The sequence below is a fragment of the Mesocricetus auratus genome, unplaced genomic scaffold (genome assembly GCF_017639785.1).
Source record: "Mesocricetus auratus isolate SY011 unplaced genomic scaffold, BCM_Maur_2.0 Super-Scaffold_100008, whole genome shotgun sequence".
Lineage (NCBI taxonomy): Eukaryota > Metazoa > Chordata > Mammalia > Rodentia > Cricetidae > Mesocricetus > Mesocricetus auratus.
In genome coordinates this window covers 77,936,426-77,955,309 of record NW_024429192.1, presented here as the reverse complement: position 1 = coordinate 77,955,309, position 18,884 = coordinate 77,936,426, and the positions used below count along the sequence as shown (strand labels likewise).

The 18,884-nt window shown below is 52.4% G+C and overlaps 2 protein-coding genes across 3 annotated transcripts in view; one reads left to right on the top strand and one right to left on the bottom strand.

Annotated features, from left to right (window-relative positions):
* CUNH7orf50 (chromosome unknown C7orf50 homolog) overlaps positions 1-18,884 on the top strand; it is a 103,937-nt gene that overhangs the window by 49,021 nt on the left and 36,032 nt on the right. The window contains exon 1 of one of the 2 annotated variants that reach the window (XM_021232928.2): positions 10,328-10,627. The exons of the other annotated variant lie outside the window; for it this stretch is intronic. Within the exon in view, the coding sequence (XP_021088587.1) occupies positions 10,490-10,627 (138 nt within the window). The 5' untranslated portion in view covers positions 10,328-10,489. Of the gene's footprint in view, positions 1-10,327; positions 10,628-18,884 lie in introns of those variants that run through there. 2 annotated transcript variants of the gene reach the window in all.
* On the bottom strand, positions 451-10,042 carry LOC101829636. The gene is made up of 2 exons (XM_021232926.2): positions 9,900-10,042; positions 451-1,804 (listed from the first exon to the last, which is right to left on the bottom strand). The coding sequence occupies exon 2, from the start codon at positions 1,784-1,786 to the stop codon at positions 815-817; it is 972 nt and encodes a 323-aa protein (XP_021088585.1). The 5' UTR covers positions 1,787-1,804; positions 9,900-10,042; the 3' UTR covers positions 451-814.

The following is an 18,884-nucleotide window of genomic DNA, read 5'->3' as shown; positions in this document are numbered from 1 at the left end:
CAGAGATGACAGATTTTTAAAAGGCAAACCTAAAAGAGGTTTTTTTTTTTGGGGGGCAGGAATTCTGTGGCAGTTGAAAGCTATGGCAACAACTACATAGAAGCAGAATGTAATGTAGCTATAGAGTAAATAAGTGTGGTGACACATCTGTAGTCCCCGCACTCAGGAGGCTGAGGCAGGAGGATCAGGAGTCAAGGCTAGCTTCGACTGTATGTAGTGGGATTCTGTCTCAAGAAACAAAAAAGCGGGGTTGGAGAGATGGCTCAGCGGTTTAAAGCACTGGCTGCTCTTCCAGAGGACTCTGGTTCAATTCCCAGCACCCACATGGCAGCTCACAACTGTCTGTAACTCCAGTGACAGGGGATATGACATCCTCACACAGAGATACGTGGAAGCAAAACACCAATGCACATAAGATAAAAATAATTTAAAAACAAAAAAACAAAAAAGTTAGGTGAGTGCTGTGTTTATTTACTGATTCCCTTCCTGTATTGTGAACTAGGGTTGTGGAATGGAGGATGGCCACTAGCAGGCAAGATGGCCATTATAGTCAGGACACCCTCCAGCGGACCCGTGGTCTCTGGGCAGCCTCTGTACCCATGCCATTATGTCCTTGACATGAATGTTCTGCTAGGTGTGGCTGTTGATCGGGAAGAGAAACTGTCTTGATTTGCATAGGTTGAGGTGAACACAGGCAAACTCATGTTCATTAAGCACCATACAGAACACATGAACCCTCCCCAAGCTCCTGGGAAAGTCACTCATCCCTGAACACTAGGAAGGGGTGTGGCTTGTGCCAGCAGCCAGGCCCTGTCTAGCCCCCTAGTCTACTCAAGGGCATGCTATTGTCCTGCCCCCGCCTGCATCTCTGTGTTAGGCGCTCAAGGAGGCCCAGCAATCTGAGCCTGCACTGCGTGTGGAGGAGGAGAGTGACCACCAAGTTGATGCAGCTCTCTCCAGATAGGGCCAGCTCTGCGAGGTTCATGAGCAGCTCATCCCTGGGGGTGCCCACATCCTTCCGGAGCTTCAGCTGGGCCCGATGCAGGAGGACTGCATTGAAGAAGAGTCTACAAGCAAACATGTTGAGAGCCACGGCCAGTACCACCCAGCGCCCAGAGGCTGTATCTCTTGGAGCAGGAGCCACCCGCCAGGCTGGCTGTGTAGCGTGCAGGAGGAAGAGAACCGTCTGGAAGCTCAGTGCAAGTGCAAAACCCAGGCTGAACTTGACGATCTCGTATTCGGGCCATGCAGCCAGTGGATCCACCTGGCACATGGTGGTTGCATGCAGCTCCCCAGATGTGCCGAGCAGGGACACCACGATGAGCGAGCTACACACAGCACAGCCCCCAATGGCAGCTAGGCTTGCCACAGGCCTCACCAAGAGCTGGCAGCCTGAAGATCCTGGCAGAAGAGATGGGACAAGCGTGGCCCCCTGCAGGTACTGGGCAGTAAAGTAGCAGACATTGGAGAAGAATGAAAGCACCCCACAGCCCAGGTTTGTTGTGGTCATGTAGTCAGGTCTGCCAGCAGCATTGAGGGACAGTAGAGTCACCAAGATGCTGGTGACTGTGAGACCTGCAAGGAGTCTGTCCAGCACCTCCAGCTTAGTACGGTCCCGGATGAACACGCTCAGATTGAAGAACCCCGTCACTAGGCTCAGTGGGACACACACTGCTACATACACATGCATGCACCTAGAAATGACGTTCTGTGCTGCAATGACATCCTCCACATCTGGGGACACTTGGCTAGGGTAGCGGACCCAGGACATGTTGTGACGGTCCATCTTCAGGAGCTGTCAGACCTGCAACAGAAGCACATGCTGTGTAGCCATGTGGCTGATCCAGTGAGGGACACCTATGCCATATACAAGGGACAAAGCTTCCAGGGGGTGCCCAGTGCCAGCTTCTGAACAGAAGAAGGATGTCAGGGCCCAGTCTTGGTGTCGGGCAAGGGCATAGATAGGCTCAGAGTCTCCAAGGAGCCTGGTGCTTAAAAGGTACAGGATGAGTTGCAGGAAGCCCCAGGCACCCTCACTGCTAGCCCACAAGGACGCCCCCTGTTGCTCAGCAGCTACCAGTGACCTGTGAGCATGGTTCTTGGCCGTGAGTTGTCTCCAATGAAGGGTTCAGTTGACTATTTCCTGGGAACAGGTTTTAGGGGCCCTAGCACTGAGTCACCAGCACTTGCTGCCATTGTTGGGGACAGGTGTGCCTTTACATTTGAGACACTGAAACATTCTGAAAGATTCTGTCAAGTTTTGACCTTTATAGGGACTTTTCTTCTAGGAACTGGGGTGCCATGTTATGCGGCTGGGATGTTATGAGAACTCCCTGGGGTGGCTATAAATTCCTTGGCAGAGCTTTGAATAAGAACACTGACAGCCCCAGCCTTCTTCCGGCCCATCTTTGGTAAATGAAATAATTTTGTTTCCATACAAATGGCCCCCTCCTCCTTTTAAAATCTAACTAAATAGTAGTGAGGCTAGGAAATAGTATTGCTGTTTATTTAAAGGAAATTGAGGGCGATAAAACTGGAGCCGTAATTTTAATGGGATTCCTGAAGGCTGGCCTACTTCCAAAGCCAGCTTTTGTTTGCTCTGAAGATGGACCATACATCTGGGGTGTGGGGGAGGTATGGGTGTGTGCGTGTGTGTTGGCCCGGGCTGGCTCATGCATAAAGTGTGACTACAATTTACTGATGTGTGACTCTGAAGTAGAGAGTGGATGTAACCAGCCAGCTTTCCCCCACCAATAGTAGCAACCTGCATGGTTCGCCGAGCTCCTCAGAGCTGCCATGCCCTTGGTGATGTACCTGCTCTGTACCCAAACTGAGGTTTTGTGTATCTCTATGTCGCTTTGAGTGAAATGTTGTCCATAGGCTCAGGTATCTGGATACTTGGTTCCCAGTTGGTGGCGCTGTTTGGGGAGGTTTAGGAGTTAGGGCTTTGCTGGCCGAAGTATGTGGTCGGTGAGAACACACCTTGAGGGTATAAAGCCTAGCTCCACTATCAGTTTGCCTGCTCCTTCCCTGTTTCAGGCTCATAGTTCAAGGTACCTGCTGCTTGCTGCCATGCCTCCTTATGTGTTGTTTAAAGAATCTGTGTTTCAGCCGGGCGATGGTGGCGCACACCTTTAATCCCAGCACTGGGGAAGTGGAGGCAGGCAGATCTCTGTGAGTTCGAGACCAGCCTGGTCTACAAGAGCTAGTTCCCGGACAGCCTCCAAAGTCACAGAGAAACCCTGTCTCAAAAAAAAAAAAAAAAAAAAAAAGAATAGAATCTATGTTTCTCTACAATAACAAAAACCAAAGGCGGTTGTTTATGTGACACATGGAGGGAGATACTGCTTCACTTGCAGACAGGTTCCTGACCAGGAAGATGAGACAGAAAGGGGATGGGCAGGGGAGAAGCACATGTAGAGGAGGAAGGGGAAGAGCAAGTGGAAAGAGAGACAGCATGTGTGTTCCCGTGCATGCATGTGAGTGCAGGTGCGTGAGGAGACCAGAATTGGGGGGGCGGGGATAGCATTGATCCCTTGGAACTGGGGTTATTCAGGTCCTCTGGAAAAGCAGCAAGTACTGCCAATCACCAAACCGGCTGCAACTTCTTTGTTTTTATAATTTTTTATCGTGAAAGTTTTTGAATTAGGGGCTGGAAAGATGGTTCAGTGGTTAAGAACACTGGCTGGTGGTCTTCCAAGAGGTCCTGAGTTTCAGTTCCCAGCAATCACATGGTGGCTCACAACTATCTGTAATGAGATCTGGTGCCCTCTTCTGGCCTGCAAGCATACATGCAAGCAAAACTGTGTATACTTAATAAATAAGTAGAATTTTAAAGAAGTTTTTGAATTATTGTCATTTTCATTTTATGTGTTTGATTATTTTGCCTGCATGCATGTCTGTGTACTATGTTTGGGCTTGGTGCCCACTGGGGTCAGAAGAGTATGTTGAATCTCTGGGACTGAAGTTACAAACAATTGTGAGCCACCATGTGGGTGCTGGGAATTGAACCAAGGTCCTCTGGAAGAACAGCCAGTGCTCTTAAACCACCAAGCCATCTCTCCAGCCCCTATAAATGTTTTTTTAAACTAATTTTGGGCATTTCCCAATGCACGCTATTATAGACTCAGGAGTCGAGGCCAGCCTCTGTCTGCCCTCAAGCCTCTTGGGTTGTGGACTTACAGGTCCTGCCTCAGTCATCAGCACACTCACTGTGCGCCGCCATCCTGTTCACCCCATCACCCGTCAGACCTGAGGGACAGTTCTCTCGGGGTATCCCGAGCAGCAGGAAGGTGGCCATTCTTGGCCCTGTGATGCCACCCTGGCCTTGGCTTTCATGAGTCTGGTATTGGGATGCTTACAGTGCCGCCGCTGACCAGCCTTTGCTACTCCCTGTGGGCCTGTGGGCTCCTCATCCTATCTATCTCTTTCAGTCTGAAAAGACACAACAGTGGCTGTGATGGCTTCCAGCTGCCAGTGCTTATGGAGCCAGCGGTGTGGAAATGAAGAGTCATGGCCAGCTCGGGAGGAAGCAATTTGAAGCCTGTCTTGTCAGGTGGAATGGGAAGTTGACTTGTGATCTCTGACCACGGCCAGGAAGCAGAGCTGCTGAGCAGGCAGCTGATGTATCTGCAGCCACTCCATGCCTCGTGTGTGCAGTGTGCTCCTGGCTCCTGGGTACTGTGTCGGTGGCCATCCATCACCAATGCCCTCTCGGCTGGCAGCAGGAGCTCTGCCTCTCTCTGGCTATGGCCTACCTCTGGTTCTCAGCCGGGGGACCAGGGCAGTGCCTGCCCTTGCTCCTGTGAGACTGTGTGCTTCCGTCCATAGGAAGGAGCCTGCAGGCTGCCACCGGAGGGGCCTCAAATGCTCTAGTCACGGCTTCATCACCTTAGTTCTTGGGTCTCAGCATTCCAGCTCTGTACTGGGAACCAGTAACCCCTCCCAGCTGGGAACGTGAGAGGGAAGGATGGACTCCTGAGAGGAGGACACTGGTGCAGCGCAGCCACGCGGGGGTGGCTTTCTGTACCCAACCCTGCTCGAGGTGAGGGTTTCACACAAGTGCCATCCTGTGCTTTTGTCCCTTGAGAGCGGGTGGAGGGCTGGAGAGATGGCCCAGAGGTTGAGATCACTGGCTGCTCTCCAGAGGTCCCGAGTTCAGTTCCCAGCAACCACATGGTGGCTCACAGCCATCCATAATGAGATCTGGTGCCCCTTTCTGGCTTGCAGGGAGGGATACATAGAAGCAGAGCACTGCATACATAATAAATAAATAAGTGAATAGATAAAATCTTGAGTGGGGGGGATGGAAACCCATGCAGACTAGGTGAGCTTCTCTCCCTCCCCAGTCCTGTCATGCAGAGGCCAGCTAGGAAAGGAGAAGCCAAAAGCCTTCTGCTTCATGCAGCGTGGCTTCCTTGTGCATGGCACCTCCTGGCACATCTTAATGCCCTGCTACCATCTGCAGCGCTGTCTTTATTAAGGTCACTTACTTCCAGACTGAGCCAGCACCTCCTTCCTCTATCCACGGGACCACCTGGCCCCTTTACCCACCTATCCTACCTGGCATGGCCACTGAAGCCCTCTACTGTCAAACCTTCCACAAACCACTCTTTGCCGCCCAGCCTTCTGTCCCCTCTCCCAGCACTCTGTGTCCGGGGCATCTCTGTAGCCTTGTCAGTCCCTCAACTCGCCTTCCTCCACAGTCAACCCCAAACCGGATGGAGAGAGGGTGAGAGGGGCAGCGGGCCTTCGCAGGAAAGCAGGCTGAGCTTGGCTGCCGGTGTTCCCTCATTGGGTAGTGCTGCACCCCAGTGGGTGCTCTGGAGTGCTTGTGTCTGCTAGAGCACTTGGGCCTCAGTTCGTATGTGTGGTAAGACAGCTGGGGCCTGCTTTAATTTGCCTGGGTCAGCCTGGGGGATGAGATCTGAGCCTAGCGTGGCTGGGAGCTTAAACCTCTTCTCAGGATCATATTAAAGAATCCATAGAAATGACACACACTTCTTGGCAAGCACCGCCTCCGATCACAGCTCTTTGACACAGCTCCCTCACTGACTGCCCTTGGCCCTCAGCCTCAGCAGCCATTTGTCTGCTTTATCTCCTGCAACTTCGACATTTCCAGATTAGCACATGGTAGGTCTCTGTGTGGAACCTTCGGGTCTTGCTTTCTTGTACCTCCCTGTCACTGTGAGTCCGGGTTGTCACTGCCTGCCCACTAGTAGTTCCTTCCTGTCACTAAGAAGTCCGAACAGGGTTAGACAGCTGCTCCTCCGCAGCTGCTCTCAGCCCTCTGGTACAAACACTTTCTTTTTCTCTGGGCACATGTCTGAGAGCAATGTGGCTAGCTCTAGGGTCAGTTGAGGTCGCCAATCTTCCAGGGTAGCAGCGCCATCCTAGTCTCCTTCCACAGCCCAACCTAGCTTCTAGGAGAATCCAGATTGCCACAGAAGAGGGACAGACACTCCATGGACTTATTTCAGGCGGAGAACCTGGGGCCTCTGGAGCCCTGCAGAAGGGTTGCCAAGGTCAGCCCTGTGTCCCTTGGGAGCTCCCCAAGGCTAGCGTCTGAGAATGCTGTGTTCCTGCAGTGGCTCATGGCCACCACTCTGTAAATAGCCCTTCAGAATGGCTAGTGTGACCCCCTCACATACCCAGCACTGCTTAGATGGGGGAAATAGGGTGGGCACAGCCCAGGACATTTCCCAAAGGCCACGAGAGGGCTTCCCAAACCCTTCCCACATGGTCACGATGCTCTTACAGAGCCTCCCAAGCCACATTCGCAGATCTTTGCAGCAGGGCTCACAAGTTCTGCACAGATGTGGCATAAATGTGTGAGATTCTATTGTGTGACCCACAGGTGGCGTGGGTGGCCTTTTATGTGTGTGGTACAGCAGGTAAAGTGGCCTCGGCATACTAGGCCGAGCCACAGGCCACGTAAGGACTTGCCAGCTCCCCACTACCTCCACAGTTCCGTCAGTCTCAGAGCGAGTCTTTTGAGGATTCACAGGTTTGCTGTAATGCCCCACAGATTGCCCGCCAAGGGCATGGGAGGCCTGTGAACACAGTGGGTGAGATTTCAGAGGTGGACAGTGGGTTGGGGAGCTGAGGCCAGAGCTGCTGCATGGAGAGCCAGAGCTGCCCTGGAAGATGGGTTCCTGTGCCCAACCTACAGTGCTCCAGCCATCCTGCAGCCCCACCTCCCCCCTCTCCTCTGCCGCTGCCCCCTCCATTTCTAGCGCCTCTGGCCTTGGCTCTGTAAATGTTTCCATCCCCATCTCCTGCCCTGCAGACTGGGGTGGACCCGCTGGTGAGTCATTGTGTCTGCTTCACATATATGGCCTGATGTCCCACTCAGGCCCCCGAGCCAACCCTCTGCACAGAGGTGTGACCTTGGAAGGGAGCTTGGACTGATATCACAGTGGTGTATAGGGCCAGCTAGGGGCCACCAGACTCACTGGCTGTCACAGTGGATAGTGCAGGCCTGTCTTCTGTCTGTCCTTGATTGTCCTGTTGGTCCCAAGGCTATCTGTTTCTAAACATCTATGTAGGAATTGAAAAAATTACCTTCATTAAGATAAGGATAAAAGCAGTTTCCTATTTGCTTTTCTCGAGTTTTGCAGATAAGGTACATGTGTCTTTTGTCTCATGTAGATGTGTGTACACACCAGGCACATGAACATTGCAAACATGCATACACATGTGTGTATGCCTATGCACATACCAGACACACCCTGACATGTAGATGTGTGTACACGCACAGGCACATCTTTGTAAACGGGCACACATATGAATACACTTAGGCACATACCCAACACAAACTGTGTGTACACATGCACACGTACACACAGACACTGGCCTCTAGGAGCGTCAGCACTCCTCCTGGCCTACATGTGCTGTGGGCCAGATGGATACTCCAGTCTAGTGACCAATGGCCCAGATGGGCAAAGCTGCCTGGCCTCACACAGACTCCATGCTTCCTGCAGATTGGGAGCTCCGTGGGCCTGTGGGTTAGAAGGCGGAACCCTTCCGTGAGGTCAGACTGAGGCAGTAGGCTTCCTACATCCCCCTCAACCTTCTTTCCAGAAACCCAAGCACACTCCTTCCCTGGCAGTGTGTTAAGTGGGAGCACTCTGGCTATTTAAGGCCTGTGTTTTCTCAGCTTCTCCCTCCAGGAGCACCAGAGATGAGAGTGGATGGACCCAGAGAGGGTGAGACCAAGACCCTGGGAGGTCTCTGCACTTGCTGGCTGTCTGCCACCCTTCTGCCCTACACATTGCTGTGTGTGGCACCTTTCCCACAAGGCTGAGCTTGGGGGGTGCTGAGGAGCAGCTCACTTTTAAATCCCTGTTCAGGACTGCTGGTACTGGCCCTGGCGTCACCAGGTGCCATGTGCCACCTAAGGCCCTCTGCTGTCCTGAGATCCAGTAGCTTAACCAGCTCCTTGGGGCCGTTGGGGAGAAACCCACATGATGACTGGCTAGAGTGGGCAATCTGGAGTTTCCCCCAAGGCAGGATTTGCCTCAACTACCAAGCAAGAGATTGAACCTTCCTGAGTTGGGCTGCCTGGAGGGAGGGTGGAGCTGCAGTCATTCAGAGGTCACCAGAAGAGGTGTTTGGTATTCTGTGGCTTTCTGTAGCCTTGTTTCAGTCACTGTCGGTTCTGTGAGGGTGTGCACAGCCACTGAGGAGGGTGCCTTCATACTACAGTGGCAGGGCGGGGTGGGACGGGACACACATGATCAGACCCTTTCCCTGCCCTCTGCAACATCTGGTACCCCTCAGTGACAGCAAGAGGGGCGGCGCCACAGTGGCAAGGGCTTCTGAGAGTAAAACTGATGGGTTCGCTCTGCAGCCTGCCCTCCATGGCACCTCCCTGTTGGTCCTTCCTCCAGCTACAGGTCTTCCTGGCTCCTTTGGCCAGCTGTTTATTCTAGGCCTTGATGGCATCCCGCCCGAGCCAGGTGTGGGCAGGAGGAAAGCCTCTGGCTAGCCAGAGCCAAGCAGGTGAGCCCCAGAAGAGGGAAGAGGAGGGCAGTGGGGCGCTTGACCGGGTCAGCTTCCCCAGGACGAGCAGAGGCTTCATGCCTCATGTTGCTTCAGATGGAGCAGATATAGTCTCTGGGGACCCAGTGAGCCAGCACCACAGCGGTGTCCCCATGTGTCTGCAGGGAGGTGGTGAGGCAGGGTTCACCTTCAAGGCTGTGTGGTCTTGGGTCCACTGACTGGCCTCAAGGAGGCACTGCAGAGCACCGCTGGGAGAGTCGTCATGGAGGTCTTAGGAAGTGAGCTGAACCCACTTGGCAAGGCATCCAACTAGTGGCTCCCCTTGCCTCGGCTCACAGGGACACATGTCGAGATTCACACTAACCTACATGAGTACAAAGCCCACCTTGTGCAGAGTTTCCAAAGGCTCCCTGTCAGTCCCTGCCCATCCCCGCTGTCTGCATTCAAGCCAAAAGAGTTCTCTGTTTTCAGGTTTCCTGCCCTGTGCAAACACACATTCCAGATGTGCCCACTATAGAACAGTCTTTGTGTTCTGCCCCACGGGCCCCTCTCCACCCCACCCACCCCCCTTGATGAAAACCCTCCCGTAGTGATCAGCCAGACTGCCCTGCTGACATCGGCTGTGCTTTCTGACCACCCTTGGACCTTTCCCGTTTCACTGTGGGAGCTGACCAGAGCCACCATGAACCCTTCCTTCAGGAAGAAGCTGGATCACCATACCACAGGCTAGAGCTTTCTACTACTTAACAGAACTGACCTGTACCATAAAGAGATTGATTCTCACAAAATTCCCACAGCTGTGAACAGCCCCCTGAGCGCATTCACTGTCAGAGGCAGGAGGACAAACTGAGTGGGCAGGGCTGGTACCTCCCCAGGACATAAAAAAAAGTGCTCACCTGTGCCAGGCCCTGGGGTCCACACAAGGTTTCATCAGCAGCTGGGGACTGCTGTGAGGCTGGGGCATGCTCTCTGTTCATCCAGCCTTCCCTCCATTGCTGCACACTTGCCAATGACAGGCTGGCACAGACGCCCACAGTTCCTAAGGAAAAACAGGATTCGGCCTGGAGTCATCCAAACCGCACACTGTGTTTAAGCGGGCTATGGTTGGACCATGTGACCTAAGAATCCAAACGGACCTATGTCTGAGGTGGAGGAGTGACGTGTGTGTGGGTCTGACGGTTTCCAGAGCCTTCTTGCAGAAGTGTGCTGGCCACTTGCAGAAGGTCCCTCCCAGAAGGCAAAGACATTTACAACCTAAAATAGCTGAAGCCCCACCCAGCTAGAGAAAGTCTCCCAACGAGAGGAAACCAGTGCCTGGAACCTTGCCACATGGATGAGGGTCTGGCCACTCTGTCCCTGACACAGGGTGACTCAGGACAGTGGACACTAGCCTGGATGGCAGGTGACACTGTGCACCCCTTACTACCCAGCACACCAATGGCCAAAGCTGCACCTTGAGGCTGCAGGAGTGGGGCTCTGCCTGGACATGGTGCCAGAAGGCACGTCAGCTTGCTGGTGTCCAGCGTCCTCTCCGCCAGGCCTTGCCCAGGATGCCATGATGCTGGCTGGGAGGAGTCCTGAGCGGAGCCACCAACTTCTGAAGGCAGAGCCTCAGCCAATGGAGGTAAACAGTCATGGGAACGCTTTCAAACTATAGAATGCAGTGGTCTTTGCCTGCATCCCACCCTGCTGTATGCACCCTTTTGCAGCTTACCTCACGATACAGGCTGTTTACGTGGCGTCAGCTGCCCTGTGGTACTGGTCTTAGGCGCTTCCTTCAGCCTCCTGAGAACTGTAGGAGAGTTATCCCAGCACTGTCCCTGGGCCTCTGGGTAGTTTCTGTGAGGCCTACTGCTGTCAGACTTGAAGGGGTTAGAAAGCCATTAGCTGGGGGCCTGGATTCCCCTTTAGTGCATTTCAGCCCTGGATGCCAGCTGTTGCCCCAGGGAGGGAAAATCTGCCTCTGGTGGGAGAGAAGTCTGAGGGGACTCTAATGGCTGAGGAGGCCTCACCCCAGGGGCCTCCCTCTCTAGTCACTGCACCCTCCCTTGTCCCCTTCCTGCCTGATGTGTGCAGGCAGCCCTCAACCCACATCCGCTGTGTCAGCCTCTGTGTTCCCTTCCTGGCCATGAGTTCAGTACAGTACGATTCAGCTCATTGACTCTACGGCTGGCGGGGCTACGGAGGGCCTCTTCACTGCTTTGTCTTGAGGTCACCTCTGGTACTACTATTTTTGACCCCAATTCTGTGTGGAACTGGCTGTGTCCTTCCTAATGGTCTTTGACAGTTCTGTAAAATCCTATTGTATCCCTCCTGAGAATGGTCCCTGAGTGACCTGTGGCCCTTTCCAGTGCCCCTTGCATACCAGGCTTCCATGTGAGGATGTGGCCTCGAGAGGCACATGGGCACTCTCCAGCCTCCTTTGCCTCACTTGGGCCTTGTCTCACAGTACTAGTGCCTAAGCCCTCCCTGGGGACTGGGCAGGGCATAGGGAGGGCCACAGGCGGGGCGTGGAAGTGTGTGTGTGTGGGGTGGATCCTAGGCTGATAACCCCCTCCTTCCCAAATTCCATTTACCTGCTCTGAAACCTGCTACTGTGCCCTCTACCTGTCATATCCCCTGTCCCCTGGTGAAGGGACAACCCTGTGTTGTCAATCTTCAACTTGTCACAGAGTGGTGCTCGGCAGCATCTCTGGGCCCGATGGGAGGAGCCCCTGGGGACAGGCAGAGGGACTAGAGGCTCTGCAGCTCGGTTTGAGCTGAAGTGAGGTGGCGACAAGCCTGCCTCACTGTTAACAGCCTAGGCACTGGAACCTCAGGGACACTGCAGAGCAGGCTTCTGGGCACAGATGCCTCCCCCAAGCCTCTACACCAAGGCCCTGCATGTCTTCCAATCCTGATGCCTCCTGCCTGACCCGTGCTGGCCCTTAGGCTGAGCGCACAGGCATGGGACAACAGAATTTTCTTCTCTCTGTGCATTTGCTCTTGTATGCTCTGTGGAGGCAGGCACGCTATTCTCCAGGCCTCGGTTTCCTTCTGTGAGATAACGGATGATAGCACCCATGCTCAGGTTGACCTCTGGGTGAGCTGACATCCCCAGAAGTGTGACAGGAAAGTCAGTGGTTGTGGCTCCCATGGGTGTTACAGGGCCCCAGGCATGAACCACCTCCTAGTCAGACTTCCATCCAGCTCAGTGACAGCTTCCTAAGTGCTACAAGGACTTCTTTAGCTTATGACCCCTGCCTAAGCTTGTGATTGCCTGGACCTGGGCTGTCAGCCACTGAAGTGCTGATCTGAACTTTTGCTCTGACCTAGCAATCGAATTCAGGGAGATGTGGCCCCAGATTACATGCTCATGCTGCTGTAAGCATTCAAGATGTGGCCCCTGGATTGCATGCACAAGCCACTGTGGGAATGCAGAATTCAGGAAGATGGGGCCCCAGACTGCAATGTTTATGTTGCCATGGGAATATAGGAAGATGTGGCCCCAGATTGCGTTTTCATGCTACTGTGGGAATACAGGAAGACATGGCCCCAGATTGTGTGTTCATGCTGCTATGCTCCGGACCTGCACAGCTCACACCCCTGCCTCACCCAGAGCCCTCACCACCAAGGGCAGAGTCTTTGCTGGGTGGGAAGGAGGGGAAGGACACTGAAGGTTTGCATAGGGAAGGAAGGGGCAGTGGTAGGTGTGGCTTCCTTCCCTCTGTCCCCCACCACGGTGTAGTTCCCCACCAGCTGGGAGGCTGTGGCTGCCTCCACCTCGACCTCCCCCCCCCATCATTTATATTCATTTCCCCAACTGAGCCTGTGATGAGCATGGTGGCTGCCTTCCTCTCTGCTCCCTCTATGGGGATACACCTCGTTTTTGTTTGTTTGATTGATCTTGTTTTTGAGATAGGGTCTCACCATGTAGCCATGGCTGGCCTGGAACTCACCATTGTAGACCAGGCTGGCCTCAAACTCACAGAGATCCACCTGTCTCTGCCTTCTGAGATCTGGAGTTAAAGGATACACTTGGATGTCACTTGTGCAATATGCACCTAGCCACAGACCACAAATAGTCTGGGCAGCCAGGTGTCCCCAGGCTTCTCTGTCAGGTCCTCTGTACTGCCCTGGGAGCTGGGAGCTGGGGAGCTGGTAGTTAGGCAGGGGGTGGGGGAGGGTAGTTCATAGGATGGCCCTCCTCGCAAAGACCCGAATAGCAGGCCATTCACACAGCCAGGTGGTGGAAGCGAGCAGAACGGCACACACATCTGTCTGTCCAGCCAGGCATCATTCATTCAGCATGAAGAGGAGTAAAGTTCTGACACACAGCAATGGGAGGCCCTTGAGACATCACACTCAGTAGGACAAGCAGGACGCAAAATGCCACACACCTTATGTTTCCACTTCAGAAGCGACAAAGCTGGGGGTCAGAAAGCAGACAGGCCACTCAGTGTCATTTCATACTGTGTCAACATTGATGACTTCTGATTCTCTCAACTTTGCCACATCCTCCCTGACTATCTCTGGGGCTTTAGCTCTCTGTCTGGCATCTTTCCTCATCTATAGGGACAGGGACGCACTGCTTAACAGGCTCTTTGTTCCAAGCACCCACACTTAATGGGTAACAGCCATTCTGTGTCTTGTCTACTTGGAGCTAGTCCTCACCTGGTGCAGTCAGTGAGTCTGCGGGCTGGGCCTGGGGTCTGTCCTGGGCCGCATTGTGTTGTGTCCCCAATATAATACCAAGTGATCACCTGGCTGGCTCTGTAGTGACAGCTGCAGGCCCTTCCTAGGAATTTTGAGACAGATTTGAGTCTGGCATCTGGCTCTATAACTAACATTCAATTCCTGATCTTCCTGCCTCTACTCCCAAGTTCTGGCAATATAGGTGTGTACCATACACCTGGTTCATGCCACGCTGAGGTTGGAACTCCTGGCTTTATGCATGCTAGGCAGACCCTCTACCAACTGAGCCACATTCTCAGTAATTTTGTTGTTGTTTATTTGGTTTTGAATTTTGGGTTTTTTGTTTGTTTTTCTTTTTTGAGATAGGGTTTCTCTGAGATAGGGCATGCCTTAAATTTAGAGTCCACCTGCCTTTGCCTCCCAATGCCTTCCAAGTGCTGGGATTAAAGGCACACACCACCACCACCAGCTGGCGCTATGCTGGCCAATTTTATGTCATTTTGACACAGGCTAGAGTCATCTGAGAGAAGGGAACCCCAATTGAGAAAATGCCTCCATAAGACTGGACTGTAAGCAAGCATATAGGGCATTACTTTAATTAGTAATTGAAGGGGGAGAGGCCAGACCATCGTGGGTGGTGGTCTTGAGTTCTATAAGACAGCAGATGGAGTAAGTCATGGAGAGCAAGCCAGTAAGTAGCTCTTCTCCCATGGCTTCTGCATCAGCTCCTGCCCCTAGTTTCCTGCTTTGCTCGAGTTCCTTTCTTGACTAATTTCAGTGATAAACTGTGATGTGGAAGACATGTAAACCGAATAAACTCTTTCCTTCCCAGCTTGCTTTTGGTTATAGCATTTCATTACAATATAGTAACCCTAACTAGGACGCCACCTTTCACCGTTGCCTCCTTAAATGAAAGGACTTGGGGTTACTGCATTATTTTTCTGCTGTCCACCTCCCTAGTTGTGGGCTGAGGCTCTAATACTTGGCTGCACTCGACATGTAGCCTGAGTCAGATACAAGGAATCTCAGAGTGAAGCCATGCTGTGAGGCCAAGTGTACTGAGCCCTTGGCAAGCACAGTCCTGGGTTGTGTCTGCGCCTGTGGCTAATTCCTTCAGCTTGCCATGCAGAGAGTTGCCTTGGGGCTGCATGTTTGTGTGCGTTTGTGCCTGCAGTCCAACCCCTCCTGTGTTGTGTTGACTGTATCAGCTTCTTTCTCATTGGAAGTCCTAACACCTGACAGGAAGCTCCTTAAGTGAGGAAGGGTTGATTTGGGGCTACAGGTTTGAGAGGATTCTGCCCATCATGGTGGGAAAGGCAAAGACATATAGCAGAAGCTGCTAGTCACATTGTGTCTGCGGTCAGGAAGCAGAGGGAGGTGGATATTGATACATAGTGTCTGTGGTCAGGAGGAACCAGGGGAGGTGTAGCTATTGATACATTGCATATACGGTCAGAAAGCAGAGGGAGGTGGATATTGATACATAGTGTCTGTGGTCAGGAGGAAGCAGGGAAGGTGTAGATATTGATACATTGTGTCTATGGTCAGAAAGAGGGAAGTAGATACTGATACATTGTATCTATATTCAGGAGGAAACAGAGGGGGTGGATATTGATACTTTGTTTGCTTTCTCCTTTTTATTGTCTGGGATGCCAACCTGTAGAATGGAGCTGCCTGCATCTAGAGAGGGGCCTACTTCTAGAAAAATCTTTGATCAACATGTGAGTTTGTCCTGTAGGTGATTGTAGGTCCTATCGTTGATATAAACCATCACATTGGTCTTGTACTAGTCAGGGCAGTTTCCTGTGGCCACAGAGAGCCTGTGTCCTATCTACTGTCTACAGGAGTTTCAGACCTGAATCTGTATGTGGCTGACCAAGAGGGCAACAGGAATTCACAACACCTGAAGAGATCCCTATCCTCCCTGCTGCCTCCATCTTATACACAAGACTTGCGAGCCCACAGCTAAATAACCTTGGTTCACTTAGCAAGGCCAGCACCCTTGGGCTTCCCTGAAGGCACAGTGAAGAGGGATCTAGGGACACCTGACAGAATGCCAGGTTCAAAAGACAAGACTCCTGCTAAGAAGCCACTGGAGCCTAGATGGTGGTGCCTTGTCCATGTTCCCTACATCCACTGCAGTGTCTGCCACAGCAGGTATGACCTGGGAGCCCCACGTGGTAGTTAGCAGTGCCACCACAGAACAGCCATAGCTTACCTATCTGGAATATGTGGGTCTTTGCCCCTGCTGGCTAGGATTCCAAGGGCCTGCCTCCAGGGCTTCAGGAGATTGTAGCTTGTGACTTTCTGGGCATGAAGGCTGCCAGAGAGCAGTCCTGGCTGCAAGCGCCCTCCATAGTAGAGAGAAGGAATGGCCCAGCGACACAACCCCCATCCCTCTGGGAGCCATGCTATGTCCCAGACCTATGTCCCTCAGCTTATCCATGGTGTGGCATCGACCAAATCTCATCCCCAGGCCTACATTTGCTAAGGATCATGGGATAAGTGTTGTGTAGGAGCCCAACTTCATGCAGAGAAACTCTAGAAATCAGCATTTCTTTGTGTAAATCCATCCTGTAATGTAGGTAGTGAACATCAGTGGGATTGCTTGGGGATATTTAGCCAGTTTCTGCACTGTTTGTGGCCAAAACCATTGTGGGAGAGTCTTGGGCTTGGCAAGCTGATAGCAGTTTACCTGGCCTCCTGCTGCTGGCTTGTGCAGCCAGAGGCTTGATGTCCACAGACGACAAGTCCATCGACGGCCACTGGGTGGAGCTCTAGAAACAAGCCTGTCTCAGACAAGACCCATGAACCCAGAGAAGTATAAGGCTGTTCTGCTTGTAGCTTGAAAGCAAAAGCACTTTTCATCTCACAGCATTCTGTATGCATCTCCCAGGTTCGTGTCACCCATGATGGTGATGGCATGGGGCTGGCCATCCTTGTCCTGGCCTTAGAAGACACGGAGGGTCAGTCCATGTATGATCTATGGACTGTTCCAGCCAGTCTGAGTTCCAGGCTGATGTCTTCTGACAGGTGCAAGCAGTCACAAATCCAATGGCTCATTAAGAGACTGTTCCCATCATTCTAGAAAGTTCTTTGGGGCTCCAGAGATATTGTCTCCTTTCCTGGGTCAGGGAGGCAGGCTGTTGGATGTTTGGATCCCCAGAACCCATATAAGTTCCAGGTGTGCACGGTGGCCCACCCATAAACCCAGCCCCGAAGACAGAGGCGGGTCCTCAAAGCAAGCTGGCTGGCAAGACTAGCCGTATCAGTGTGCTCTAGGCTTCATTAAAAGATAGACCCTGCTTCCATAAATAAGGTAGAAGAGCAATCAAGGGTATTTCCAACTTCAACCTCAGACCTCCACATGCATGATCACCCCTCTTCAGACATGCACCCATAATCAAAACAGGCGTGTATGCACACACATGCATATTGCACGTGCTCTCACACACACACATTCACAAATGGAGGGAGAACTGGAAATGGGGCAAAGTGGGAAGTAGGGTGGTCAGAACACATGGTGAGGGTGACTTTCCAGCAGAAGTAAGCTTTAAGTCCTTCCCTTTTCCTGAACTGTGGCCTGACACATCACCAGGAGCACCCTGGCTCTGTCACTGCGGGGTGGCTAGGGGAGCTGAGTGGCAGGAGCCCGCCCAGCTCATCCAGCCCTCTTTTGAAAGGAAGCCCAAGACTATGCTCTGATGATGCTCATCTTAGGATCTGAAAAGAGCTCTGGGGACATAATGTGTGCCCCAGAAGGAACCGGTGACTAGATCTGGGGATGTGGCTAGCATCGCCTTCCCTCTTGAGGCCTGAGTGCATGTGATGACATAGTATAACCTCTGCTGCTGTTGGCTGCCCGCTTAGGAAGTTCCCTGTGCTCTCATGGCCCTGTCCCTACTGTACACTGTGGGGCATGCTAGGTGGCATTGGAAGCTGCGTCCCCTGGGCTGGTGGCCACAGGGATGTCTCACTTGCTGAGGGCAGTTGAAGAATCTTTCCCATTACCTGAGGGATGCAGTGGGGTATCTATCATGGTCCCTGAGTCATACATCTAACAGTGTAGGACACCTGAGAGACTTGCTGTTGGAGGAGCCCAGTCCTTGCCCAGATATGGAGAGGAACATGGAGATCCTCCAAACACAGTGACCTTGCCTCAAGTTAAGTTAGATCCACTGGATTTGGACTGCCCTGACCTCAGCTCTTGGTTTTGCTGAAGCTGAGAGCAGCCTAAGAGCACCAGGAAAGGCGCAGCCCTGATGGACGCTCATTCACACGTGCATTCAGCAAAAGCAGGCAAGCTCACAGCATACTCCGGGCTGTGCGCTTTACTGATAGCACCGGGCCATCATAAGCGTCATTCCCAGGTTGTCACTTGCTCTCTTATCGCCTAGCACTGTGTGCCAAGTAGGGTCAGCTACTGCTGGGACAGACCCTCCCACATGTGCCAGGAGCCTCGGGAACTGCTAGGCCATGAGGATACCCTCAGCCTGTCCCTAAAGATGGTGGCATTTTGGGAAGAAGTAGGACAGTGCATGGGTGTCGCCTTTCCTTTGCTAAACTGTGGCTGGCTGAGTGACAGGTTCAAGTTCCCTTTGTCACCCATAAGGCTTGCTGATCTGTGGCATCCACAGGCCATGTGACATCTGAGCACTGTAATTCTGTAGAGAAACTACAGAGTAAACTAAAAAGTGTTGAGATTTATAGTAAGAGTGGAAGCAACCTTTTAAAAAAAGATTTGTGTTATTTATGTGTATATGTGTGCTGATGGAGACCAGAAGAAGGTATTAGCGCTCCTGGAACTGGAGATATAGGTGGTCATGAGCCACCTTGTTAGTACAGGGGATTGAACCCAGGTCCTCAAAAAGAACAGCTAGTATTGTTTTTCTGAGACAAGATTTCTCTGTGTAGCCGTGGCTGTCCTAGAACCCACTCTGTAGACCTGGCTAGCTTCAAACTAAGAGATCCGCCTGCCTCTGCCTCCCAAGTGCTGAGATTCAAGGTGTGCGCCATCACATTGGCTTACAGCCAGTGTTCTTACACCCACTGAGCCATCTCTCCTGCCCTGAAGCAACTTTCTTTTATCTTGAGACAGGGTTTCCTATAGCTGGGTTCAAATTCATTCTGTAGCCAAGGATGACCTTGAAGTCCTTTGGCCTCCCAAATGATGGGGTTATAAGTGTGCATCTCCACACTAGGGTCAT